Source organism: Notothenia coriiceps, unplaced genomic scaffold, assembly GCF_000735185.1.
Source record: "Notothenia coriiceps isolate Sejong01 unplaced genomic scaffold, NC01 NC01_scaffold00037244, whole genome shotgun sequence".
NCBI classification, from domain to species: domain Eukaryota; kingdom Metazoa; phylum Chordata; class Actinopteri; order Perciformes; family Nototheniidae; genus Notothenia; species Notothenia coriiceps.
The window spans coordinates 12,507,762-12,528,477 of record NW_011369945.1 but is presented as its reverse complement, the minus strand read 5'-3'; the positions used below and the strand labels follow the sequence as shown (position 1 = coordinate 12,528,477).

Genomic DNA, 20,716 nt, shown 5'->3' with positions numbered 1-20,716 from the left:
GGGGTTTTAGGGTGTGTGGGTCGGACACAGAGATGGGTTAGATAAAACAAAAAAGTGACAGCAGTATGTTGAAGACGGGTACCCTGGAATCCTTACCTGCCCCTCTCCCACCCACCTCCCAATTCTCCTATACTGCCGTTCCGGTCCCACTTTGCTGTGAGCTTGGCATGCCGGCTTTACTTTATTGTGTGCCCTCTGGTGGTCAGAAACAAACATGGCGGCTCTCCTGTGTGAGTGGAAAACAATGAGCAACACATTCTGCTGGAGCTCTAAATGAGGTCAGATACTGTGAGGCCCCATTGTTAAAGATCTACAGGTCGGTTACTTACTAAAGCGCTCCAACACACACTGATGTCTTTGTAGAGTGGAGATATAGTGGAGGAGTGGCTGGGTTCACTTTAAAGGAACTTAAATAATATAAAATGCTTTTTTAAAACGGTAAGGAAGTTCTGCAAGGCAGACTTTTCCATGCAGCCCTCTTTAAAAAATGCTCATAATTTAAATGCTAATGATTAATGTTAGGGTTTTTCATTACAGGAAGTTCTCTTTGGTTGATTTGATGTGTACAGAATGTTGTTTAGTTAAAATAAACTTACTTTTTACATTATTGATAATGTTAAATATGTGTGAATTAATGAGTGACCTGCTAGTTGTAATTGTTTAGTATTACTATGCACAGTGTTGAAAGGAAGGTAGTTTTTTGCAAGTTGCAATAAAGTAACCTGCCCAGCAATTGTATGAATGTAAAACTACAGATACATATTTTGATAAGTATTTGAGGCTTCCTCTTAACATGAGTTAACCTAGGTGTTTCCCCTTTAACTAGTACTTATGCCAAGTCAAAAGTAAATTAATTCTAAAACAAATGATCAGAATAATGTTCATTGCCAGGTTGGATTTTCACTGAGAAGCACTTATCTATAGGTGCATGTCAAATGATAACCATATTTAGAAAAAAATCACAATAAATATGAAAAACATTCAATAATATAAACATACCGTGAAAAAGTTCACTGTAAAGAGTGTGATAATAATGTTTGAGTTTTAACATTTTATAAAAAAAAATCTATTGTCTCTTTAATCATTCTACATTTGAAATTGTGGTTGATTTTTGAATGTGTCCCTCTTCCTCCACCTCCTGATATACCATCACAGAGGAGGGGGGATTGAGTGAAGTGGCTCCTCCAATGGTAACAAAATCCTCCTACCAGACATGTCGTATTGTGTTTATTTAATCTGTGCAGAAAAAGCAATATAAAGAATAAATACATGAATTTTACTGGAAGTTGCACGTTTTAAGGAGGGCTATTTCCTTCCCCTTGTTAAGTTAAACTTAAGCTAACCTAAACAACTCTTGGCTTTACAGCGTTATATTTAACAAATAAACATGAGTGGCATTGATCTTCTAACTCATACTTCCAAAATGTCAAACTTTTCCACAAAACAGTGAGTCAACAGGAGTAATTTGGGCTTCAGTTCATTCAAAAAACTTCATCAGCATTTATTAATCCAACTACTGTTTATTGAATAATCCCTTTCTCTTCGCCCAATATAACCTCTGTGAAGCTTTTCAGTTCTATGTATAGCAGACTTGACCTACCAACAGCAGAGAGGCCCAAAGTGACAAAAATCCTTTGACGTGTGAGCAAACTTTCTTCTCAGCCTCACTATTGGTCAGTCCCTGATCCCATTCAGATGTTGCCGGGGAGAGGGACCCTCCACCCAAAAACACACAGACACACACACACACTCCCTCCTCTGGTATTTTGTGAATTCCCGCAGGAATGTATAGATTCTTGCCATCTCAATGTGGGACAGCAAATGTGTCAGCCCCTAGAGGATGCTATATTAACTTTTGCTAACAGCAGATGTAGCAAACATTACACTGTTATATTTGTCAATAAACTTCACATTTTTGTCTGTACATTTTATGTATCACAATTTTTAGTTGAAATATAAAGTGCATACTAAATGTGTCCTTTTTAAAACTTCAAGTATATTGAGTGTTATTCTAGAAAGGCTTAAGCAAAATGTTAGGCTAATTGTAATATACTGTATTTTAATACGCCTGCTGACATTGAACAACTTTATGTACCTTTTTCATATAGTTGTAATAATGTTGATTAGTTTTTTTGGGGTAAAAGAAAGGATGACCTAAATACCACATTTTGAGTATAGATATCATGCATTTAAAATGTAATGTTGTTTGGTCGATTAACAAAACATCATATTTTACAAACGTAAGCGTGAGTTATGCTTTAAATTTGACCTTTGACACGTTTTATCTGATTTGATTTGATCAATTTATATAACAGGGTATCATCTGCATAACTACGTTAATTGAGTGTTTCCTAATAATATTGCCGAGAAGAAGTATCACCTGAACGAATAGGTCCAAGTACAGAACCCTGCGGGACTCCACAACTAACAGCACTAAGATCTAACAGCCCTTTATCTGATGCAATTATAACGTCTTTGTACTATGATGCACTTAAATATTCAAATTAACTATCATTATTAAGAGATCACCAAAAAAAATTGCAAATGTTTTGCTTTTTAATTATCTTAGAGAAAAAGGGAAGGTTTCATATTGGTCTATAGATGTTGTTAACCTTTGGATCAAGACTTTTTAAAAATAGTTTTTATAGCTACTTTAAAGGATCCTGGTTGACTGATAATAAAGACAGGTTGATCTTATCTAATAAATAAGTGTTAACTCAGGGTACAACTTATTTAATCAGGCTAATTGGTATGGGATCTAAGAGACTTAGGAGAGGAAATAATTGGGGTGAGTGGAATTTGATGGGAAAAAACTGTCCAAATATATATCAGGTTTCACCGCTGTTTCTGAGTTTTCTATATTTTAAGGTTACTTTAACATTGAGCTTTTGGAAACACTAATTTTAAGTTTTCTCTATGTTCTATAAAGTTTGCATTGGTTTGATAGTTTTGGAGCTATACCATGTAGCGTGAATTGCTTTCATTTTATTGTCATCTTTTTTAAAGGGGGGACAGAGTTATTATTATTATTATTATCATTATTATTATTATCATTATAGAGATACATCATAATATAAATACAGAATCAATCTGTAGTCTGTAGAGGCTGTTATGTGGTGGGTGTGTTGAAGGGTTGGTGGTTGTGTTGGGGGGGTTGGCTGTGGGCAGGGGTGTCCGAGGTGTAAGAGATTGTAACTCACACACATGGTGGACCAATCAGCAGAGGCTGCGTGGAGAAAGAGCCGGTAGGTTACACTTGGACATTACCAAACAGGACGAACAGAGAGTCAGACAGTCAGCAAACACTCGTCTTCTTCTTCTTCTCTCTGGACAGGATCTCACCTGAACCTGAGACAGGAAGTGGAGCCACAGATCAACACTCACTGAGGTAATGTGCACCTGGAAGGACACTTTAAACAAGTCTGACTTCTGTTTTATCGGAGGAGTTCTCACTCTCAGGTCACAAAGGGAGGCAAGCCGTGTAGCAGACAGGAAGTGTAGCTAGCAGTGACCAATGGGAAGGGTTTGCCATTGTTATGGGATCAATGATTTAGCATGTGATGGAAGATTGAATGAGTCTTTATTGTGTTTAACTTAATACCGATAAGTTTAAAACACTGTTTTAGGTAACTTTACTATGCAATTCATTTATCCAAATGGTGTGGTAATTCTTATTTTTATACACTTGTCATAACTACTACAAATTAACCTTCTGCAGATAAAAAGAAATGCTCACCTTAAGCTTATTTTTATCTTATATTATGTGATCTTTATCTCATCTTAGAGTATTTCATGATAGTTCCTTTACTAATTTCCACAACTCGTGATCTTTTTATCATTCCTGTCTTCAATTATTTTTAGCTCTTTAAACAAACTGCTCAGGTTTTCATTTAGTTTTTTTCACGCGATATAATCTATTTCTTATTCATACATATTTAATTGGCATATTTGGTGGGAATTAGAGACTACAGACTATTATCGCTAACAATTGCTTCTGTGCAATCGTTGTGCATATGATAGGAATTAGAACTTGTGAAATGTTAGAGTAGTTTTAACTGTAGTTCAAAACAGACACGTTGATTACCAGATTTCATGAGTAAAGGCTACAATATCTCCATCCCCCTCAAGGCTCTGTGTCTGAGGACATCAGGACTGTCTCTGTGTGGTACAGTGTGTGTGTTGTGATCCCCTCCAGTATTCGCTGTCAACATGGCGAGTGTTTGAGGAAGAGAGACTTGGACAGCTGTCCCGGCAGTGGAAGGCATGCGGCCGCCCTCCTGCGTGCCAAATCTCTGCGTGCTATTTATATTCACCTTGCCAGGATCACTTCTGGTGTCTGTTCATTCACGCCTTGCCACGGCAAATGCCACCGCATTCAAATGAGTGCCAATTACAAATGTGCTGTTGCTGCCATTCCATTAGTGTGGAAAAGCATCTAACGTTATCAATTAACATGTACAATCTACTGACAACCAGGGCGGAAACATTCTGTATTTAGGGTGTGAGGCTGGTTCTTAAGTTTTACATAGTGACCATGACAAACACGTGTACAAAAAAGTACTTGATATTGCTATGATTGGAAGTTGATGCTTCTAGCTGGTATTGTACATGTTTTTTCGCCACTCTTGGTAGGTCCAACCCTTATTCAAGAGTTCAATATTTGGCGAGGTATTCATGGTCTCCTGAGGATGAACCCTTATGACTTTAAATAGCCAGTGAAATATCCCAACTACTAAATCTACTGAATTAATTGGTACAAAGTTCTGTGCAGAAATCATATTGGTAGTGAGATGGGTCCTCTGAAATGTGCATGCCACACAGCATTACATGAACAAATCACACGGTGCAAGGCATAGTGCAAAAATGCAATGCAAACACAACACTAAACATACTGCCTAAAATATATTTTATCTGGAATAATTCAGAGAACATTGCGGGTGCACAGCTCTTTAAGGGCTATTGCCTTAGAAAAGCCTAGAAAGAGAATTATGATGGAAATGTTTGCTATTGTAGTTGTTGTCAGTATCACAAGTTAATGGATTCATTATGTGGAGCATAGTGTACGTTATTAATCCTTCCTGACGCAGGAGGCTGATATCAGGTACGATCAAGCCTTCTGTTGTCTTTCTGTTTCCATTTTCGCCAGAAAAATAACCTTGTTATCAGTAGGTAAATAAAAATGGGATCTCAAGATAACGTAAAAAACAGCATGACTGTTCTTGGCTTCAATAGTGTTATGACCAAATACCTACAACACTACATTTCCATCAGCCTTAGATGTACTCTTTGTTTAGTGCCAATTAGCAAATGTTAGCATGCTAACATGCTAAATCAGGACTCTGAATATGGTAACATCAGCATGTTAGCATTGTCAGTGAGTATGTTAGCAGGTTATTGTTAGCAAATATAGTTCTATTTAGGTATGTTTTGTTGTATATATACAGCTAAAAGAGTAGTTTAAACTTAAAGGTGGGGTAGGTAACGGCCCGTCCACACACAGGCATGAAAAAAATATTTCAAAGCTTCGCCCATTCCCTTGAATGGGGTGACGTAGAAGATTTTTAACCTTCGCCGAACTGCATTGTGGGGAGCGGAGCATGGCTTTGCAAGCATCATGAGCATCAAAAGTTGAGCAATGTTCAACTTTTGATGCTCCCGATGCTTTCGAAGCTGGCATCAGCCAATCAAATCCCGTTTATGCAAATCCCGCCAGTGCAAGCGCTAGCCAATCAAACCGCGGGGATATTCATGTAATTGGTTGTTGGTCGCAAAAAATCGCCAAGCTTCAGACACGCCCAGCATCAAGATTTTTCCGGATTTTTTTCATGCATGTCGGCCCGTCCACACACAGGCATGAAAAAAATCTTGAAAAATCTTGATGCTGGGCGTGTCTGAAGCTTGGCGACTTTTTGCGAGCAACGCGACCAACAACCAATCACATGAATATTCCGCCCCGACATACAAAGCAATAGCAATGTTAAAACGAAGTAAACTGGATATAAACTCCCCAAACAGGCGAAAACCTTCCAGTTTCACCCACTGTCTCTGCCACCTCCCTCCATGCCTGGTTCCTCCGGTTTGTATCCCGGTAAATAGTTCTGGTCGTAAAGAACCGGGTGATTTGCTACCGTAATTTCTCGTTTGGAATATGAGGAAATGAACTGCGGTCTGGCTCTCCCAGCTTGCACGCGGTTTTGCATAAACGGGATTTGATTGGCTGATGCCAGCTTCGAAAGCATCGGGAGCATCAAAAGTTGAACAACCATGTTGTTGGTTGGCATAATACATTGGACCTTGAAGCAAGCTAAAAACGTCTCTGTTTCCTTGTCTAATATTTCCCCCAAATTAGGGGTTCAACCGGTTCAACACCCAGTACCTGCCTGTCAGCCTTCTCCATCTGTCCACAAATTTATCTCGTGCCCTCATTGGTCATGTGCGCGTTCGTGTGTGTGTTGGAGGAGGGGCTCTGAAAGGAAGTGGCAGATTTTTTCCGGCTGTGTATTTTCAAATTCTAGCGCACTCGAGCTGGTTTCTCCAAAATTACCTACCCCACCTTTAAGTAGCACAGTGAAAAATGCTTGCTAACTCCATGCTTTTTATTTAATTAATTGAAAGGGGTGGAAAAAGTATTGATGAAAAAAATCCTACCCCTCACTTTGCTTTTGTCCTGCAATATATTTGTCTTTGACTATAGTCAACATTCAAAATGTTAACATTCCCAGATTGTAGGTGATTTCCAAAAGGCATTATGTATGTACTGATGTGTTTGTTCATCCTCTCTCCAGTTCTCACAGCGTAGATGCACAGCGACAGAGAAATGGCCATTCCGCGGATGTTGAACTCCAACACGTCATTCATCATCGTGAGCGGAGGATCTGAAATCTCCTTTCTCGGCAAAGAGGAGAGCAGCCAGGGCTGTGAGGAGGAGAAGGACTCGCTGGTCCAGGCCATGACACCCTATCTGAGCCGGGTGATGCAGCACGGGACTGCCAAACACGTGGTCACTGAGGAGGGGCCAGGGGGGGCCGAGGAGGATCTCTGTGTCTCCATAGTAGCGCAGGCAGAGAGTAAGACCTGCAATATGCACCTATGAATGCTGCATGGGATTGATGGGGGGACGACAACGATGCATCATAGTACCAGTCTTCTCACGTCTCTGCTTTATTTGCTTTAAAATCCATTCTTCCTCTTTGTAATAATTATCAGAATGTATTTCAACCTGCAGCTTTTATAACATTAACATTTCTCTGACCCAGGAGAAGACTTCCAGGAGTTCAGCCCTTCCAACACACATTGCCTTTACACCAGAGCTCAGCTGCTCAAAAAGCACAGGTACCTCACAACATACAGTCCCATTACCATCAGTATGTCTCAAAATTAACAAATGCGAGAGCAAAAACATGTGTGAAAGAAGTTGGAAAAGTCCTAAACACTCCATCATGACTCTGGTACTTGTGGCTGGAAACACATAGAAAATCGAAGTGGTTTCAAGATATAATGTCACGTTAAAACAATACAAAAACGAGTACTCAATATTTTAACCTGTTAAGCCCGAGAGACCCCGGTACCGGGGCCCTCCTGCAACATCTTGCAGGAAACAGTGTCTGAGGGCATGTTCATTTAATAAACTATGAATGTTTTATATCCATGTAACGGAAATAAACTCATCTAACTGATAATTTAAAAAAAAATAATCAAAAAAAACCCCACAATGCTAACGCTGAGCATCTGAATTAGCAATGAGCGGAAAATGCTAACAGATGACTGCACCGAAATTCACTCACAAAACCTTATTATTTGTCTTTGCTGCACATCCAACCCATCGTTTCACATCGTGAGGTGACACAGAATCGAGCGGTACCCTCATTATCACTCAATTATACAAACTCTCGGAGAGAACAGACATCAAAACATATGGCGCTAGGTAGCTAAAAACGCTAACATGGCTCACCTGTGCCGTAGGTCTGGTCAAAAGTGGTCTTCAATGGCATTAAAACGATAAAAACGCTGCTGAAGTTAATCCATAAATTAATCCGATGTGTCTGTGTCACTTTGAAATGATTTCTGATAATCCATGAGCAATAAACCTAGTTTTCAGATGTCAGAGCTAGAGCTATAGCTCAAAACTGCATCTGCGAAGCCCCCACCTATTTGTTTTACCATGTGTGTGAGCGGGGAGATTCCCCTTCGATTCTATTGGCTCTAACGGTCAGAAAGAGATGTCAATCACCAAAATCGACCAATGGGTTCCAGAAAAACGGTAAAACCCCCATTTCCACCCAAACCACCTCAGAGGTGGAGTTTTTTTGGCTAAACCTCTCTAAAAAAGTCAATTGTCACTTGTTTTGCATCAATCTTGATACAGGGTACTTATTATATGTTGTACTTTGGATTCCTAAAGCTTTTAGTCTACCTTACCATCATCCAAGGGTAGATTTCACTATAAGTAAAAAATAATTTTTGGACGGACAATATAATTTTAAAATAAAAAACATCTATATTGATTCTGACTTTTCTACATCCAACTCACAGGTTTATCATTACTTTGAGAAAAAAGATTATTAATTTAACCCTTTTAGAAGGGAAGATATGGTCATTTGTTCTGGGAATGTCATTTTCGAGCCTGAGACCTGAAAAACAGGCTCAGGGCTAAACCACCAGGCTTTCCTTTCTTATTTTGCAAGGGTTCCATATATGCAAATCAAAAGACTTCAAAGGCATTGCATTTTTGACCTAAATAAGGGCCTCAAATGTTATATTAATATATATATTTTAAAAGTCTTACAATTGCTAGGACATGGGAATGTTTGCCTTTTTCTTTCTTAAACTTGCAAAATCTTTAAATAATTAGTAACATAATTTGTTTTGAATCCAAATGCCTCTCGCATTTACATCATGCAGTTTCAAGAACTGGAATAACTGCACATTTTTTTCTTGCATTTTATTCCAAGTGGCTTTTAAAAAGTCTTAAATCTAATCTACATCTGTACCTGAATCTGTATGAACCCTGGAAATCACATGTTTTGTTACTTTTGCATACTACATTCAGACCAGCAATTGTGAAAAAAATAAATTGTGCGTTATGCCATTGAAATAATAGGGAGAATTAGCTCTAATGACATTTAAAAAATGTATAGGCAAACTCTAAGTCGTCTAAAAATTACTGAATTTCAGCACGTAGTGAAACCTGCACAGCTTCAGTTTGTAAAACTCAGTTTTTCTCTATATTGCAGACTTCTCAGCAAAGACACTGCCCTGCTGACTGACTCAGAGGACGAGGACTTTGATGGCAAACTCCCGCAGCACCACCTCCAGAGGAAACAGCGGAGGAAAGCCAGGAGACAGAGCCAGGAGGACGGGGAAGAGCCGCCCATCATCCGGGGCCTCTGGGTGCAGGAGATCGATTGGCTGAAATTGGCAAGCAGAGAGATGATGTCATCATCCGCTGAGATCATACCGCCGCCTCCGCAGTTTACTGACTGCAACCATGGGGACTCTGAGGGCTGTGCAGATGTGTGTGTCCATGGATCAGAGTGTGTGTCACTATCAGAGGAGTGCTACAGATCAGCAGATACAGACGACACCTCCAGCACTGAAGGTGAAGCAGACTCTGAATCAGTTTACACTCTCGAGTCAGACTCATCCTGCCCTGCTGAGGATGGCATAGAAGCCAAAATGTCAAATTTGACCTTTGACCTGATGCAAGTGTCCGGTTTTAACTCTGCTCATGCTGAGTGGGACTCTGACTCTGCAGAGGGAGTGCAAAGCCTGCTGGGAGATTCAGGCTACACTGTGAATACACCTCAGTGTGCCTTTGGTTTTGATGACTTGAGTGACACAGTTTTGGACGACCTCAGAGGCAGAGTGACACTGCTGCCAAAGCTCTTTGTTTCACCTTTATTCAGAGATTTGATTAAACAGACTGTGAACGACTGGAAGACCAGCACACCTGTCAATGAAGGACTCATATTTCATCATGTAAGACATCTAATAATTCAAAGGAATACTTTGCCAATCATTTCTCAACTTCTCACCATGTGTTACCTTGAATTAGTACACTGCTTAGTTTAATACTCGCTCTGATTGGTCAATTTAGACATTTCAGAGGTTGTTAATACTCAATAAAACACCACTGCTAAGCAAAATTGAGGGTTGCTAAGAAGGATAAAGGGAGAGAAAGAGGTTAAAAGACAGAGCGTTGGACGTCAGAGAAATCAAAAGAAGACAGGCAGGAATGAATGAAGAACACTTTGTTTTTCTTGCTGGCCTCCATGGTAAACAAAGAATCTCATTCAGATATTAGTTTGGATGATTTAAAGTATATCGCGGCAGAAAACTATATCAAAAGACCCTTTAACAAACTCTTATATAACAATTGCAGTATAATACAAGTAGCAATTAGCTGGATGTAGTCTAACTGCTAACTTATTTTTCGATATACCATACTATTTAAAAAAATTGTTCATAAAAAGTCTCACGCTTGCCCAAGTGTGCTACTTGTCTGTGGAAAGACTTTACAAGCAAACGTTTATTTAATAAGCAAGATTTTAGCGAAAATGCATGTGTTTGTAAAGTAGTGAGTAAGACTGGATAAATTAGCCTTTTCTTTTTGTAGATTATGCTGCAGGAATTGTGTGAGAGTTTGTAAAGGGATGTTTTCATAAAGTTCTGCTGTCTTTTAACATTGCCAGCTTTATTAAAATGAATGTATTATTTAATCCATTTTTTATTCATCATTCACTGGATAAATGCCAGAAAAACAAACTTTTCTTTAAGAATTCAAGGTGACACAGAGTGAGTATTTGATGTAGCAATGATCAAATTGTGGTTGAAGCTTTCTGTATTGTACTTTTGTAAACGCACTTTAGAGCAAGTATTTGTCCGTTAATCGAGACAGGAAACACCTGCAGTGACATCACAGTTTAGGGTGTGGCCCAACTGCATCTGGCTTTCTGATGGTTTTAACTTCTCAGCCCTATTGTCCTTTTGAACTTTTGTATCCATCAGCAACTTCAGCCCGACAGCTGTCAGTACAGGGAGGGAGAGGAGTACTGTGTCCTCAACCACATCCAGAACGGCTCGTATGGAGACGTCTTCTGTGTGCGTGACAAAAGGACCGGATTCCAATGTGCTGCCAAGAGGGTAAGCCAAGAAAGTGTGTGACTCATATATTCATCATCCAAAATGTCCTTCTCCTCAGCACTGAGGGATTTTAAGGTTTTTGAAATGTAATTCAGCACATTGTAATCCACTGATCTCAGATTCCACTGAGTCACTTTAGCGGGGAGGAGGTGAGCACGTGGAGCGCTCTCAACTCTCCTCGTGTGGTGGAGCTCTTTGGGGCTGTGAGGGAGGGGCCCAACATCGTCCTCTTCATGGACTTGAAGCCAGGTAAAAAAATATATGCTGTATATCTTCAAGAGGTCCTGTTATGCTATTTGAGGTTCCCTTTCCTGTAATGTGTTCTATAGGTTTTGTGCATGTAAATGGTCACGTGTCCCCATCAGAGGGAGTTTCTCTCCCACACACTCCCTCCCTGCCTGAAATGCCTCAATTGGACTCCTTTGTTTACTTCTGTAACATAATGACATCACTTTGAAACACCCACGCTTCTATTGGCTAGCGCTCAAACACATTGTATGTGATGTGACATTTTTGACAAATCTCTAAATGGTTGACCAATCACAACAGAGCCGGCCAGCTAACCAATCAGAGCAGACTGGGCTCTGGTTTCAGACAGAGGGTGAAAAGAGGTGCTGCAGCACAGGCAGTATGAGAAAAATAAAGAGCTTTTTGAACATTAAAGCATGGAAACATGTCACAGTAGAGGCACTAAATACAAATATGAACCTGAAAATGAGCAGGATATGTTCTCTTATAATAAATGACATAATTACTTTGTTTTTTATCTGTAAGTAAATATGTGTTTCTTCAGCATGTTTGGCCCAGCTTCTCAAAGAGATGAACTCCCTGCCTGAGGATTTGTCCCTGCACTACCTTCACCAGACACTAGGGGCACTAGAGCACCTGCACCACAGGAAGGTCCTCCACCTGGACGTCAAAGGTATGTTTAAGTTTCAGACAACATGATAGTCTTGTTGGAGCCACAGTGTTTACAGTATTCGGACATGTAAAGCTAGGCAATGTATGTGTATGGAAATGCACCACAATTACTCAAGCACTGTACTTAATTGCAAGTATTAGGTATTTTTACTTGAGTATTTTCATGATATGCTACTTTAAACTACTCCATTGCATTTAATAGTCTTCTTTAGACAGTCCTTAGATTCATATTTTACAAACAAAACATATAATACTAACCAAAAGTTATATAACACAATTAAATTAATATCCTGTTCTTCGAGCAATAAAGCAATGTGCACATTTAAATGTTTTGAATGAATATACAGTATATATTTGAACAATGTCGTGGAAGAACAATGGAACAACTGTCCATTGATATAATGATATAACACTAACGGATCTAAAGAATACTATTTTTGTAATACTTTCATTTGATTTTGCTACTTTTTAGTACTTTACTAAACTTTACTTTTATATACTGAACACTTCTTGCACGACTGTTCATGCTCGTGCTATAAGTTGACAGTGGTGGAAGGTAACTTAATTCCTCTGCTTTAAGCTGCACTCATCAATAGTTTAATATGAGAAATGGATTAAATGTTTAATGTGAAAGGTGACACTCATAGTGACGAACACACAGAAAACAATTCAAAACTCTTCAAATCTTCTCAACTGTTAGGGGAATATTACCATTTTGTTTGTGACTTAAGGCCATAGATTACTAGTGATTGGTTTAAAGCAGCTTTTATTTGAAAAGAAAAACTCATTAACAAAGCAGACGGACTCAATTAGAAACTTGCTGGTGAACAAGAGGAACATAAGCAGCAAGAGACACATATTTGGTTACTAGAAACATGACTCCAAATGAATGACACCGGTGTTCCATGTCTGCTGTACGGACAAAAATATGTCAGTGTTGTGTACAGATTATTTAGCTGACCCTTAGTGGTAAAAAGTATTTGTTCAGTATATGTTATACCATTACATTTATTTCTATGTGACTTTACAAACTACGATATTAAAAACTAATACACCTTGGGGTTCTATTATCCCCATTTCAGAAACACTGGTTGATTATATAATAAAAACATTAGAGTATATGACAATTTAAATACAAAAAAATAAAAATAATTGATGAATTGATATTCTATTTTGTTATGTGTACTTTTGCTTTTACCTTTACATTTACTTCCATCACTTTTTACATTATTTTGATGGTTCCTTTTGCATTTAGCGTTAGCTTGAAATAGCCATGGTAGTAGATGTGGCATTATCAGCAGTTCTTACAGGGATGGGGAGAGCCCAGTAAGCCTGTAGCTGCTGGTTCTACTGTCAGGTGGCATCCCCAGTGTTGGTACCTAATCCTTAACTGACACCTAAGCCCTCAGTAATCCTCACTGAGAGGATTGAAGAGGAGGGGGCTCGCTCAGAATGAGGCCCCTTTGCGTTCACTGCAACCAACAACAGTTCTCAACATATCAGATCTTCAATTTGAGTAGCAAAAAAATGAGCTTTATTATTTAAAATACCACTTTACGCTAGCTCCAGATCACGATTGGGGTGGAACCCAATGTAGATAGAATGAATTATAAATTATTAATTAGTTAATAAAAAAAGAAAGCACATGCAGACAAATAGTTGTGTTGCTTTGTAAACTGTAGTACATTTGACGTGACGTGTACTTCCATTGTTGGTCCTCAGTGGTCGTCACTAACCGGTCGATCACATTACCACATTCACCGAGCCGCCTCCCTCACACTGGCTTGCTTTAGCTATGGGCCGGACTATAAAGCACTCACAGACAACATTCAGTCAGAGCCATCACATTGACTTGAGTTACTAACATGACTGTTTTGCCTTTCGATGTCATTGTGTAAAGTAATGCTGCATAATTGAACTTACTGCACTTAACTTTACTGCACTGACAGAGAATATTGTTAGCATGCAGTAGAATGCTACTTTCAAAAATGTTAATGTTGTAACTTGCATGAAGCTAACAACTAAAGTTGTTCTTCTCTGCTCCCTGCAATATATGTTACATTTTTCTTTGTTGTTGTGGCTGTCAAAAAACATATTTACTCAAATGGAAAATAGGACATTTTATATTCAGGGCTAAAGAATTAAACGTATTATTATAAGTAGGATGTAAATATATAAATCAAGTATATTATTTGACATGTTAGCTATATTGTGTACTTAGTTGCAAACATTTAAAGTTAAACCAAAGGATTTCATATAATTCAAATACAATTAGCCTGAATAAAAGGCCTTAAATTGGAAGTACAGTACACTCAGCCTTTAGGTCGATCCAGCCTTTCACCAAGACTCGATGTATTCAAAAAGTAACATAAAATGATCAGATTTAAGCACTTAGGTCACTGATAACATTTTTGACAGGCAATTAGTAATAGTAACGGAAAACATATTTTTCCAACCTGCTCACCACAGCTTTGACCCCGTGAACCCATCACTCCTGATTTCTCATTCATCTGTTTATTTATGAGCACCAAATGAAAGCAAGCTGTCACACTAAATCCTGCGTGTTGATTTTATTTCAGTTGACAATGTGCTGCTGTCTGCAGACTGCAGGGACACATTCCTCTGTGACTTTGGTCTCTCAGAGACTTTGGATGACAATGGATGGAGCACCAACACATTCAGGGGTGAGTAAGGTCTAAAATGTCAGCATACATTGTGGCAAATTGTACATTATAAAAACCATATCATGCACCTTATCATGACCACGTTATTGCATTTGGTTCAAAAAGTTACACTTGGATAGATTAGAGATGAAGTTTACTTTAAAAATTACAATTGATACAAATTCACTTTTTGACTGAAAGAAATAAGCGGCTGTTATTCAAATGGCTGTTAACCCATGAACAACATTATGTTTGCTTCCTGTATTTACGCCTAAAGGTCAGTCTGACTGGTGTGTTGTGTTATCATGTTCTTTAGCAAGTCCACGAAAATAACAGAAAGTTAAAGATGAATACAAAAAAAAATGATTTCATCATTTAAAGTCTGCAAGTAGAAAGTCACAAAGTCATCAAACAGGCCCATGTTAATGTTAGTTATACAGCAACATTTCCCTTTAGGTTGTCAATCTACCCCATAAGCTTGTGTTCATACTAGACCGAGTTAGGCTGGCTGTAGCACCAACATAGCTGAGTGTATTGAGCTATAATCTGTTTCGCTGCTCACAAATGCTTGACATTTTTTCTGAATAACGTAAAAAACAATAAACAAAATTGGAATTAAGAAAGTAATTTAAAAAGAATAATGAACCTTACAAGGGTATTCAGTCAATACCATTTTTTTCTGTTTAGATCAATTTACTGTAGATCAGACTTCAAAATTGTTTTTTTTCTCACTTGCCTCTCAGGGCTTCCATATAATTATAAACACAGAAAGAAAAACATAACATTAAATAAAGCTGCCTACAGCCTCAGAAAGAAGTAGGCCAAAATGTGTCAACAACAGCAGCACAATCCTGAAGACGAGGTCATTAAAAATATGCAGAGATAAAAATGAATTTGTTGTTTGTGGATGTAGGAGCGGCCTTCCCCGGCACAGAGACCCACATGGCCCCCGAGGTGGCCCGAGGGGATCAACTGTGTGCCAAGGCCGACGTGTGGAGCAGTTGTTGTATGCTGCTGCACATGCTCAATGGATGCCACCCTTGGATACGTTACTACTCCCATCCTCTGTGTCTGCAGGTGAGTCTTATTTTGTATTCATTAGAAAGGGTGAGGTTTACATTCTCAAGCTAAAAGACATGCATGAAGATTTCCTGTTGTGTTTTTGTCAGATTGTCAATGAGCCACCGCCTCTATGGGAGGTGCCGTCCAACTGCAACAACTTCACGGCCAAAGTGTTCAGGGCTGGACTCCAGAAAGACTCCGACAGACGAACATCTGCCAAAGAACTCCGGAGGAAAACCACCAAGGCCCTTAGAGCAGGTCAATGTGACACATATTCCAGAATCAGTTATATTATATAATGAAACATTGTCCAAACAGATTTTTAATTAAAGATTAAGTGCTCTACATTATCAAAACAATATCAAGCAATACAAAGGACTCAAAAACATAAAACTAGATCAGAAAACCATTTACGAAACAGTTTAGTGCAAACCAAACATGGCAACAATAGAAAAAACAAAGATAAACAGGATTAAAACACAGTGCTAAATGATTACTTGATATGCAATAGAGTGGTGCAGTGACGAGTCCCAAACCCCGGAAGTGAGTTAGCATTTTACCACTACGGGGACCCTCGTCTCAGAGTCAATGGGATTTCTCCATAGGATTTTGGAAAATATCTCGAAATAAGGTCTGTGGTTGACACAAATTTAAGAGACAGATCACGTTTTGTTCTACGACATTAAATCCATCAGCAGTGACCCCACTGGTGATTTCGGAAGAGTTTACGTGTCTGAAAAACGATGGTTGTTAACAAGTGGCTGAATAGGACTACATAAGTTGTCGAGGACGTTGTAAGTCATAACGTCGAACACGTAAACACTCCCGCTGAGTTTGTTTGCCCCTGTTCTGCCTGAAAGCAAGTACCTGCGCTCAGGGCCGCCCCTGGCCAACTTGTGGCCCCACGCAAAGTTATGTGATGAGGCCCTCTGTGTCGCGAGCGTCGTCGACGACGACGGGGGGCTAGTGGAGCACGCGCTGGAGCCTCGCAGCGGTGAAACTGTGGTGCACTTACAGTAATTGCGCCTCATAAGCGCATAAAGTTGGGGCTAGTGGAGCACATGCTTCGGATGAGGCTCCCTCCGCAAGATGAGGCACCCTCCACGAGGTGAGGCCCCACGCAGTCTGCGTGATCCGCGTGTAGGGAGGGGCCTGCCTGCGCTCTTGCAAACTGTTAAAACAAACGCTTCAACTTGTACAATTTTGAATCTGTATTTTTGAATATCGAAAATGTCATGTTGAAGTCGTGCGACCCTGCTGTACTCGGCTCTAGTTCGTTTATAGCATAACGTTAGATCAGAAAATGATAAAAGTAAGGTAGACATGTGGAGATTATCCGGCTGAACAAAACGTGCATTTATCAAACGTTTTCGTGTTCGTTTTCCATAGACCTTATTTCGAGCTATTTTCCAAAATCCTATGGAGAAATCCCATTGCTTTTTTGTCAAGGAAACCCATGCGCAGTTTATTTCCGGGTCGGCCTAAAAAAATACGTCATCCCTGCACCACTCTATGCTTTAAACGTTAGTAGTAAATTATAAAAGTAAAGGTAAAAAGGGCATTAATAAAAGCACATAATAAATAAACGCATGGAAGATGTTTTAACATAAACAAAGTGAAAAGACGGACAGCACAAGCAGGTGATTAAAATATTGCTAAATTTAGAATCTTTTAAATACACTGTCAGAAATATGCTGCATATAAACATATAAAAGTCTGAATGATTTATTAAACAAGTATGGCCGGGCGTCGTCAGCATTAAAATGAAAGGAGAACCCATGGCAGGGAATAATATCCTCAGGAGGGAGCAAGTATAGGGAAATTAAATAGGACCCAGGGTGGAACCTTGAGGCACCTCAGACATAGTGTTGTTGATGGGATTGTCAGAAAAACACAGATATTTGTATTTATTAAGTAGGAAAACAATGTGTCAACCCTCAAATTTGATCATCTTCAGTACCTTATTATTGTTGTGAAAGGATCTGTGTCACTGACCACTCTGAATGTGTTCAACAGTTGGGGGTTTGAGCCCCTGGTCTGTCAAAATTGCCTGTGAGAAGCTTCATCATAGCAAGAGCCAGAATGAAGACACCCCCTGTTCTTTGTCACCTGATGTCAACCCAACTAAAGCATCAGATACCATGTACTGGGTGAGCCCCTGGAGGACTACAGCAGTGGACGAGGACAGCAATGACTGGAGAGATGGTGTCTCAGATCAAGACTCTGAAGCGGAGACATATTCCTTAATTAGGGAGTGGGAATCCCGGCCAAAATCACTTCAAGATGATTACACCGCAGATGTAGGAGACTGGGACAGCTTTTCTGACTCAGAGGTCGATATATACATGGCAGAGGAGGAATATGTTCAGGAGAAGTGGCTGAGAAGTGACAGGGACTATGAGGGGGATTGGGAAGAGGAAGGAGATGAAGAGGAGGAGAAGGAGGATGAGGACGAAGAAGAGTGGGAATCTTCCAAGTCAGAGTATCTCCGTGCTCTTCGGGGCATTTTCCCTTTGCTGCAAAAAGGCCAACAGACAAATGACAATTCATGGGGATCAGAGCCAGAGCTGGAATACCTCCGAGACGGTGAGTCAGAAAAACTCTGTGTCATGAGGACAGCCTAAGAGGGGTAGTAATACACTCTGCATTTTTGTTAGAATACTGCATCTCACAGTGATTACAGAGATGTTCCTCTCTGTTGCATATTTAAAGGAACACAGAGTTTTTTTTCTCAGGCTGTCTTAAAGAGGAAGTCTACCAACTTGAATCATCAGAAAAGCTGTTGCAATAAATCAAATGTTGAAAAAGACTCAGTTGCACCAGAGAGAGCTGTGTGAAACATTAGAAAATCTCCTCAAGGGATGTCACATTAGTCATTTGTGGGGTCTGACAAGTTTGCAAATGTAAAAGATCCGGAGGTGTGCTATTAGCAAGCTCAGGTCTGTGTTGCCTGCTGCTCATACCTGCTGAAGGCTACGAAGCTCCAGGCCACATTAGCTGCTCCTAGCATGATGAAATTGCATTGTGTGGAATGCAGGCACAAGGTTTACACAAGGAAAAATTATGCTTGTACAAAAGAATGATATCTCTGGTTTAGCCCTTTTTAAAAGTTGTCTTTCCTTTTTTAAAGCCTGCAGATTAGTCCAATGTGAAGTACTTTTGCAATACATTAGTCAAATGCCATATTAATGCTGAATGAGTATTTTGTTGTTGTATTTGTTACTCCAGTCCAAACCATCAAGCCATTATTTAAGTTACATCAGGTGTAAAAGCTCATTTAAATTGAGTTTATTTTGCAAGGAGTTACACAGAAGGTGTCCATCCAAATTATTTTCTGAAAAGGCTTCTTGCAAACACGCACCTTGAGTTACTGAGCCATACACTCTGAGAGTTAATTAAGGCAATATTTAATATCCTGACTTCTTGTTAAAGCACTTGAATCTGAGAACAAAACACTGCTGTTGTCCTTTAGTTTGAAGGAAGGCAAGCTGTTAACAGAAACTGCTGATATGTTATCTATGACTAGATGTAGCTATCGGCACAACAATCCAGACCCCATCCCCTGAACCTCGAGATGACCCTCCTTCCTGTTTCAGCTGCTCGGACACATCACCGATGGATTCCTCAGAGAAGGTGTGTGTCTTTGGTTGAAAGAACACAGATGTGTATGTTCATGTGTGATTGCTGTTGTAAAAAAAAAAAGTTCCCTTTGTGTTAAGGACTCTGACCATTCGTCTGATGATCTGAGCTCTGGAGTCTTTTCCTCCTGCAACAGTCAGACAGACGGACATTTGGAGTGGTTGGCCTCAGACAATCAGCCCTCCTCCTGCTGCTTCGAGGGTAAAATGACCGGGCTCTTGTAATAACTTTAATGCTGGTTGATTTTTTTTTCATTGATATTCTCTTCTCTGACGCTCCAGGTGTTGACATCTGGATCGAGAACGTCCAGGGCGAGTGTCTGCGGATCCGTGAGCGTCGGCAGGTCAAAGTGGGACATGTTGCTATAGGAATAAGCGATCAGGTAAGATATAGTAGATTGTTTTAAAGGCACTCTATTATACTTTTGGGGGTCTTCCCTTTCCTGTGCATACCTGCCAACCCTACCGATTTGGGCGGTAGTCTACCGCTTTTTATGTGTTTCTACCGCCTACCGACTTAGCTGACTTTCCCTACCGATTTTCAATCTTCCCAAACTATAGCAAATAAAGATGACACTCCATAGACACTGGACTCGACTTTTGGCGGACACCGTTTGCAGAGTGTCAGTGATCCCATCATACAAAAAGTCTGAAAGATAAACAACGTGCAGACTGGGGGTAACGCTGCCTTTCCTCTGAACCCCAGGGGCTGATGGGTAATCACTCCCAAATGAGTTTAAGGGAACAGAGACGAGGCATTTGAGTCCTGCAGGATTTCCCCGTTAATATATGTGTCTCGAAAACACATGTTGGCGACTGAAAGACATCTAGTGTTTGGTCTTTTCCTGAAGCATCCTACAGTGTTTCAACTGAAAGAGGACCACAAACACACACAAAATATAATACGATTTTGAGATTTGGGGATATTTATCTCCCATTCTTTCACTTTTTCTGACATTTTCAACACCAAACATGTCGTTAATGTCTCTGTTTAGTGAACTACAGCAATCTGAAAGCCTGTACATTATTTATATCACACTTTATCAGTAGAGAAATGCAGGAAATGACTTTTTTAATGCAGTATTTTCTGATTTATGGTGCAACACAAAGATATTTCGCTCTGTGCAAACCTTTGACTCTAATATGTCAACAACATGAAACAAGAATATGAACCTGGCTTTATCCAATGTTCAAACAAGAGTTCTACATCCCGACACATCCTTCATCTACACTGTCTCAACTGAAAGAGGACCAGAAACACATTAAAAATATAATACAATGTGGAGACTT

The 20,716-nt window shown here is 39.7% G+C and overlaps 2 protein-coding genes across 2 annotated transcripts in view; one reads left to right on the top strand and one right to left on the bottom strand.

The window, feature by feature from the left end:
* The window catches only part of LOC104965314 (protein kinase C beta type-like), a 469,227-nt gene that overhangs the window by 392,283 nt on the left and 56,228 nt on the right, over positions 1-20,716 (bottom strand). The gene's annotated exons all lie outside the window — the stretch shown is intronic.
* The window catches only part of map3k14b (mitogen-activated protein kinase kinase kinase 14b), a 20,856-nt gene continuing 3,422 nt past the window's right edge, over positions 3,283-20,716 (top strand). Inside the window, exons 1-14 of the mRNA XM_010793569.1 lie at positions 3,283-3,388; positions 6,786-7,067; positions 7,257-7,332; positions 9,234-9,978; positions 11,008-11,142; positions 11,262-11,391; positions 11,936-12,064; positions 14,643-14,747; positions 15,640-15,803; positions 15,896-16,046; positions 17,805-18,374; positions 19,315-19,421; positions 19,508-19,628; positions 19,709-19,809. Coding sequence (XP_010791871.1) covers positions 6,800-7,067; positions 7,257-7,332; positions 9,234-9,978; positions 11,008-11,142; positions 11,262-11,391; positions 11,936-12,064; positions 14,643-14,747; positions 15,640-15,803; positions 15,896-16,046; positions 17,805-18,374; positions 19,315-19,421; positions 19,508-19,628; positions 19,709-19,809 — 2,802 coding nt within the window. The 5' untranslated portion in view covers positions 3,283-3,388; positions 6,786-6,799. The remainder of the gene's footprint in view (positions 3,389-6,785; positions 7,068-7,256; positions 7,333-9,233; positions 9,979-11,007; positions 11,143-11,261; positions 11,392-11,935; positions 12,065-14,642; positions 14,748-15,639; positions 15,804-15,895; positions 16,047-17,804; positions 18,375-19,314; positions 19,422-19,507; positions 19,629-19,708; positions 19,810-20,716) is intronic.